This window comes from Sinocyclocheilus grahami, unplaced genomic scaffold (assembly GCF_001515645.1).
Source record: "Sinocyclocheilus grahami isolate Dianchi unplaced genomic scaffold, SAMN03320097.WGS_v1.1 scaffold1070.1, whole genome shotgun sequence".
Classification (NCBI taxonomy): Eukaryota; Metazoa; Chordata; class Actinopteri; order Cypriniformes; family Cyprinidae; genus Sinocyclocheilus; species Sinocyclocheilus grahami.
The window spans coordinates 319,408-327,539 of NW_015506249.1; the positions used below are offsets into that span (position 1 = coordinate 319,408).

Below are 8,132 nucleotides of genomic sequence, written 5' to 3' on the forward strand. Positions count from 1 at the left end.
CCCTGCACAAATCTGTTTTGAGACTACTTTTTAAAAGTGCATAGTTTTGCTCGCTAATAGATAAAAGATAAATTTGTGCTCGCGCATTATATTAATATGCTTTCGCGCTACAATAAAGCGCTCTCGACATTTGTCTGTAAAATAACGCCATACTAGTTCCCTCGCTGCCTATTGGTTGGTTTGGTTGATGTCGTCTTTCTGTTGATTCTGTTTCTGGCAGGCCTCACGTGGATCTGACAAAGCTCAGCGTGCATAGTTTTGCTCGCTAATAGATAAAAGATAAATTTGTGCTCGCGCATTATATTAATATGCTTTCGCGCTACAATAATGCGCTCTCAACATTTGTCTGTAAAATAACGCCATACTAGTTCCCTCCCTCGCTGCCTATTGGTTGGTTTGGTTGATGTCGTCTTTCTGTTGATTCTGTTTCTGGCAGGCCTCACGTGGATCTGACAAAGCTCAGTCGCAACACAAAAGTCATCGCCGAAGCACTGGCGAGAGTCATATACAACCTGACGGAGAAGGTAATGTTCCATCTATCTACATTAGTCTAATATACTGTTATATGTAATATAGTGTTCCTGTGGCTCAGTGGTAGAGCATTGCATTAGCAGCACAAAAGGTCATGGGTTTGATTCCTAGGGAACACACATATTGGTAAAAAATGTATAGCCTGAATGCACTGTAAGTCGCTTTGGATAAAAGCATCTGCTAAATGCATAAATTATATTATATTAATTATTAATATATAATTCAACCATTGAGTAGGGCTGCACGATTTGAAATCTACTTGATCGAATGCTGCACGAAAAACAAATCTGCTTGCATTTTGCTTTTTTTTTTTTTTTCCTTCTCTGATATAGATTGCAATTTTAAAATACTGTGATGGAATATATTTGTAATGTATGAGTGTTATTTTAGTATCATTGAGTAGGGCTGGGTATCGAGTTCTATACTTTTTAGGCACCGACTGAATTGCCTCGATACCACTGAGTATAGAAAAACGTCTCGTCGTTCGGTACCAAACTTCGATACCTAAGGGGTTAATCTCATCAACGCCAATAAGCCTGCAGCACTAGCCGGTGTGTTCGACTAGAAGCGGCGCGGTGCAGGTCGATCAGTGTTTTGACATCTGCGAGAGCGATTCGAAAGCATTCGGAGCAGTCTGCTCTCTATAGCTCTCGTGGTACTGTAATACATCGATCGGTTTGCACAGTTGGTCCGCGCCAAGTCGAACACGCCTACTAGTTTACACTGGTTACACTCCGAGATGTGGCGCACACGTGAGGCTGTAGTGTGAATGTGTCCCAGCCCCCTTAGATGTAAGGCTGCATTTAAACTGGTGTGTTTTTGTTTTAAAATGAAAATGATCCTCGTCATACTGGCGTTTCCACTGCGTTTCAAGACGGCTTTCCACCATCTCCAAGCGACAGATCGGAAGTCATTCATTTCCAATGGAGAGTAGCGCGGGAGCTGCGTGGAGTTCTGATCATATGCAGATGTCTGTTCATACTACACGACCGAAAGCGCGTGTTACGTGACCACTGTAGCATCATGCTACATAAGACAATAAATAAGATTTATATTCCGCTTTTACTCAAAACTCTCTTTAAACCACCATTGAGTGTTTGTAATAACTTCCGATTGCTGTCTAATGTGTTTTGGCCATGTAATGCTGCTGAAATATGTTATAACCTCTTGAGTCAGAGCAGCGATCATGGAAGAGAGAACACAAGCAGACAGCGCTGGAAGCTGCTAATGCTCATCAGTAAATCAGTGGAAAATCAATAGACATCATGATTCTGTCTGAGCTATGCGTTTTAAAACGAACACGCACTAGTGTAAATGTAGCCTAATAGATGTGTAAACTGAAGACTATTTGAGCTTTATTAAAACTATTTGCACTGATTTATTGTGTTGGTTACATTTTGTTCCTTTGTGCATATAACTTGTGTTCGTTTGTTTGCTGGTTTTTATTGTATTTATTATACTTGAAAATGAAAATAGCCTTTGATGCTGACATGGCATTAAATTAATATATATACTATACTTGTTCGTTTGTGCAGTGGCTCAGGAGACGAGTCTTTGAGTGTATAAACATCAACAAGCTGAAAAATAAAACCAAAGTTTTTTTTTAATTTATTTTTTTAGATGTAATTCATAAAATTGGTATCGAAAAAAAGTATATTTTAGGAACTGGTATCGAAGTCAATGTATCGGTATCGATATCGAACATTTGTGAACGATACCCAGCCCTTCCATCATTGAGATTCAGTTATAGTTTTTATTAATATTTCGCTTTTCCATATATATATATATATGGTATCGATATCGAACATTTGTGAATTTGTGAACGCCCTTCCATCATTGAGATTCAGTTATAGTTTTTATTAATATTTAGATTTTCCATATATATATATATATATATATATATATATACTGTAGTGATGTGATTAAAAAAAAAAATTGACTTAAATTTTAATAATTGACTAAAAATTAAGAAAAAATAAATACAAACTGTAAAAAAAAAAAAAAAACCGCGCAAAGCATATTTATTTAGTTATATTTGATAATCACACTAAACCATATCATGATTTTGGTTTTATTTTGATTAATCATTCAGTTTCACCACTGGCCATCACAGAGCTCGAAAATGTCTTTTAATGATGTGATATTTGTCTTATGTCCCGCAGGGCGTCAGCGGAGACCTGCAGATCTTCACTGAACAGATGGTGAGTATGAGAGTAAAATTCATCAAATATTTCAACCTTCAGAGTTGCATTGAATAGCCCTCATTTCCGAAACCTAGTGAGCTGCAGTATTTGCAGGCATCACATGTGCGCATTTCCCAGCATTTAGCATTCACTGCAGAGTCAGACTCGTCTCTGTAAAGCTGACGTGTTGAGTCTGGTTTGCTGTTGTTTAAGTGCGGCTCTGCGTTCCCGTCAGCAGGTGCAGGAGGATCAGCTGGCGTCACTGGTGGACTGGCTTACGGCCCAACCGCGAGCCGCCCAGCTGCTGGACAAAGACAGCAGCATCGTTAACACGCTAGAGTATCACCTGAACCGCTATCTGAAGGACGTCAGGAGACACCTGGTCAGAGCCGACAAGAGGTGAATCAACACCGCAGTGATCCCATGTTGAGTGGAAATGAATATTCAGAGCTTAATCATTGTTTTGTTTTTTGACAGGGACCCTGAATTTGTCTTTTATGATCAACTCAAGCAGACCATGAATGCTTATAGGTGAGTTATTCTGTAATGTTTATTGACATTTAAATTTGCAGCGTACTAGTCAAACTTTGTTCATTTTGGATTATTTTAAACATTATGAGATATTGTTTCATATTTCATAATTAAACTCAGGTTAGTATTGAATTGAACCCAGATTTCAAGGTTTACATTTGTAAATCATTTTTATGAAGTTAATAATATTAATAATTATGCAAGCCCGATTCCGCCACTAAATAAAAAATAAAAGAAGATAACTGCGACTTTTTATCTCACAATTCTGATTTTTTTATTTTTTTTTATAATAACTCGCAATTTTGACTTTATAACTTGCAATTGCATGTTATAAAGTCAGAATTGTGAGATAAAAAGTCACAATTGCCTTGTTTTAATTTTTATTTAGCAGCGGAAACGGGCTTCCATAAATAATTGACCCCCGTTTAACTTGCACGAGAATGAAACGATGCTTAAGCCAGGGTTAAAAACGGTGTTTGAATGATTGTTGTATTTGAAACGAACCAGGGTAAAACCAGCTATCTTTGACCTGCTGCTAGCTGTGTGTATCGCATCTTACCTCGGAGTGCTGTATTTGGCTGTACAGGTAAGACACACATTCAGACTAATTTTAACACATTTGATTTATTTTATTTTAGTGCAGTGATTTTTCTTTTCTTTTCACTCTACTCATGAATTATATAATTGAAAAATCACCCCAAAATCACAAGCAAAAAATATTTTGTATTTATTTTAGCCATTTCGGTTTATATCTTATTTTATTTATATTTTTGTTATTATAATATTATAGGAATTATTTTTTTAATAAAACCTTTTTCTTTTTACTTTAATAAAAACTATTTTTCCTATTATGTTCATATTTTCACTTAAGTACATTTCCTCTACTTCTCATTATTATAATAGAATATAGTTTGTATCTTTGAGTATCATTTTAATATCATTTTATTTTATCATTCTGGTATTGTTTTAGGTTTTTGTTTATATAGCTTATTTTTGTTATTGTTTATATAGCTTATTGTATTTGTATTTCGATTTAATTTTTTTAGTACATCGTTAAACTTACTGGAAATGAGAAACATTTTCTTAGCAACTAGCTATATAGTTACTTTTTTGTAGTTTCATATTTTATATTTATATTAAAAATGACATTATATATTTTTTTTCAGTTAACATTTGTCTTATTTCAAAGAACTATTTATTGTTTAATAGTTTGTAATATGTATTTAATTACCATATTTGTAAGATGAAATTCTTGTTTTCCTGCAGAATTTTGGACTTCTGTACGGTTTCCTGCGTAGAGTCACAGCTCCTCGGGTCAAACAGCACTAAACCGCAACAGTCTCTTCATGCACCTGCAATACGAGGGGCCGCCGGGGTCTCACAGCAGAGCCAAGAGTGTGTTTGCATTCTTTATTTCACTAGTTGGTTTGATTTAGTTTTCGGAGAATGAACGTTGATTTCCATGCCAAGAGTTTCATCCACTACATCTCCGCTAGCGTTTCAAGTCTTCCTTGTCTCAGCGTTGCCTCAAGTCCTGCGTCCTTAAAAATACAATCCGTAATTGCTCAAACGAAGTCGATTTCAATATAAATCGCAAACAAATCAGTTCCCATGTAATGTCATAAAATGTGCCCTTCTTGCGTCCATTATGGATTGTACTCCTAAGCAGTGTTTGCTGAAAACCTTTTTCCTCGTGTGGTTAGTCTTCACTGGCAGCTACTACAAAGTGGGCAAAAATCATTGCTGGTTGAGTTGAAGTCTGTCAATGCTCCTCAATCTTCGTCATGCGCTTGCGCGAGTCTCAACTCAAACTGCTGATTCTCTTTGGAGCGAGTATTTTATATATATATATATATATATATATATATATTGTAATGTTTGGTAACCTGGCATTTCATGTTTTGCTGATTCTTTTATCCTCAAGTTTTTTGTCAAAAGACTAATATTAATTGTTCCATAATTCTTGAGACATTTTATAACTCCCATTTCTTTCTTCAGTCCTAATTCCACTTGTGGTTTTGACATCCGATGTTCACTTCTGCTTTCGCTATTTATTGGGAAGCAGCGTGGTACAAATTTGCTATTTGTTATTTATGGAAGCTGATATGCTTCGACATGCACTGATTAAATTTTTTTTTTCTTTCTCCAAACTCGATTTAACTTTGCAAATCAGAGGTACATGAACTTGATTCTTAAGGGCGAAGAAGAAAAATAAAGGTTTTTGTTGAATTAAGAATATACTGCAGTTGTGTTCTTTGAACAGTTTTTATTAAATGGGAAAAAACACGACAACTCAGTTGCTTTCAATTCACTAATTCAAATGGAATTATTAAAATTGTTCCATTTGTAAATGAGATAATACCTGTCACTCCTAGTGGTCCGATCAAAATCAAGGAAAAGAGTGAATAAATGGTCCAAGAAAAGTTTAAACAAATCTAATAACTTATTTTTTCCATGTTAAATTAATCTGTATAAATCCCTTAGTTACTATATTTAAAATATATTTGAAACGGGAGAAAACAGTAGTAAGAAATTACAGTGCAATTTTAATTAAATAACATTTTATAACCCAGATACAGCAAAATACCCCAGGCAAAAACACCTCAAACTTAATGTTGTTTTTTTGATTACCAGGGGTTTGATATTTATTTTTGGCACTTTTCTAGAAAATGAACACATTTTGATTATATTCTCAATGTGATAAAATTATTTCCACTATGAATAACAAACAATCCAGAACTTACAGAAAACCAATGATTCTTCATAACCAATGGAGTGTATGGTGAAATTGAACTGTTATTGCTAGTTGGTAACCTGAATTTTGTCTCCAAGCAAACTCTTAAAAAGTTCACAGAATGAGGGTTACCATCTAGCCACAGCTGTATTTAACGGCAATGTTTTTGTCCAGTGATTTGACAGTGACAGGTAAAAATAACTACAGACCAGTAGAAACTGACTAAACTCATTCGACAGTACCATAGTACACGGCTGCTGTATAAATAATGAACGTGTACATAGGAAAAAAAAGCAGCTTTAAATTGCGTTAAGGAATATTTCACGCAAAAACAAAACATCCAAAAATATAAACTGCTAGCTCTTAGCTCAAGCTAGCAACACGAGCGGAAGACATGACCACAGCAACATCTCATCAGCATTTGTGCGTGAAGATTATGAGTTTCATCCACAAACGCTGTTTGGAAAAAAAAAAACAGCATATGCTGGTTAGGTATGTTTTGATGCTGGGATGATGGTTTATGCTGGTCCTTTGCTGGTTTGTGCTGGTCATGTGCTGGCAAAGGGCCAGCTTAAACCAGCAAAGGACCAGCTTAAACCAGCAAAGGACCAGCTTAAACCAGCAAAGGACCAGCATCAAAACATACCTAACCAGCATATGCTGTTTTTTTTCAACAGGGAGGGAACTTTTGATACAGTAGGCAAATCATCTATTCAAGTATTGTGTTCGTTTTGGAGTTATCAATAGGTCACGACAAATCATATCAGTTCCATTTAGTCTTTTGTTGTACAATTTCTTCATATAAAGCATATTCTCAGATATCATGCGTTCCTGAATACAACATCTGCATAAATACTTCGGTTAATTTGAGTAGGTAGCAAAAAATGTCGGACTGACTAAACATCCACGATCAACTACCGTTACGTTTTCGATTCATATTTATCCAAAACAAACACGATATAGCATCTGAGTGTAGAGTTTTTAGCCAATCAGAAGCTAGCTTAGATTGCGCCATTACAGCAAGAGATGCTAGCATGGGAAAAAAATTCCACGAAAAGGAATGCAAGCAGTATTTTCTAATCCAAACATTGAAAGTGATTCCCTTGTACATTAAAAAAACAGTAATACTGTACAAATGCGATTTTGATTGATGCAGGCCAGGCTAATTTGTGGTTGTAACCCTGCATAGGGTGTTAGTAGACAACTTTAACTAGTACAGTGGTTCTCAACTGGTTTTGCTTCAGGATACTGATTTTACATAGTTCTTGTAAATTACCTAAACTTGAAATGTATTAATATTACAATGAACTTCTTAAGGCCACACTGCGGAAGTGATGGATATTTTTGTCTTGTTTTCCAGTACACGTCTAAAAACATTATTAAATCAAGGTACATTAAATGACACAATATGAAGTCTTGTTTTCTGAAAATTTTAGTTTTTACTTGAATTTTTTTTTTACTTTAGACAAGATAAAATATCAGCCAATAAGATCAGAAAAATAAACTTATTTCAAAAGGACAAGTTTCAATTGGCTTTTTTCCCCTTCTTTTTTTAAGCATAAAGTCACTTTATTTTGATTAGTTTTTAATATGCAGAATATCTAACATGACTTCTGCACAAACTGTTTATTCTTGTATGCCAGTATTGTATTCTGAATGTTTGTTTTGTAGTTTTTAACCATGCAAGATTTTATTTATGGTTTTCAAGAGACTGGCATATGTCCTAATTGGCTAGTTACTAATAATATACATGAATTTCTGCCGAAATATCATTGGGTGTGATTTGATGCACAACCTGCCCTTTGATGCCAACAACAAAAGATATGGTAAGAATTTGTTTCATATACTGCCTTAACTGTGTGTTATTACATAGTTTATTGCGTTTTATCATTTGCATTTAACATTATACACTTCTACCGTTTCCATTGCTTTTCAGATCAGACCTTCGACCCACTATTTGAGAACCACTCCACTAGTACTCACCTACCACAAGTTACGTATTAACCCTTTTTAATTCTTTCACTCATGGAATGAAAAATACATCAGAACAACAAAAAACAGTGGTCTAAATCTAAAACAAACTGTGGTCCCAGATGATGACCACAAAACCGATTTATCATGGTTTCCGCCGTTCTCCAAAATGCATGGGTTTG

At 35.2% G+C, this 8,132-nt stretch overlaps 1 protein-coding gene across 3 annotated transcripts in view; it reads left to right on the plus strand.

Annotated features, from left to right (window-relative positions):
* The window catches only part of ncln (nicalin), a 16,443-nt gene extending 10,965 nt beyond the window's left edge, over window positions 1-5,478 (plus strand). For 2 of the 3 annotated variants that reach the window (XM_016251786.1, XM_016251788.1), the window contains exons 10-15: window positions 437-524; window positions 2,694-2,732; window positions 2,950-3,113; window positions 3,192-3,245; window positions 3,753-3,831; window positions 4,512-5,478. In XM_016251786.1, the coding sequence (XP_016107272.1) occupies window positions 437-524; window positions 2,694-2,732; window positions 2,950-3,113; window positions 3,192-3,245; window positions 3,753-3,831; window positions 4,512-4,574 (487 nt within the window). In that variant the 3' untranslated portion in view covers window positions 4,575-5,478. The remainder of the gene's footprint in view (window positions 1-436; window positions 525-2,693; window positions 2,733-2,949; window positions 3,114-3,191; window positions 3,246-3,752; window positions 3,832-4,511) is intronic. The other variant, XM_016251787.1, reaches the window with a different exon arrangement.
* Window positions 5,479-8,132: the final 2,654 nt, after the last annotated feature.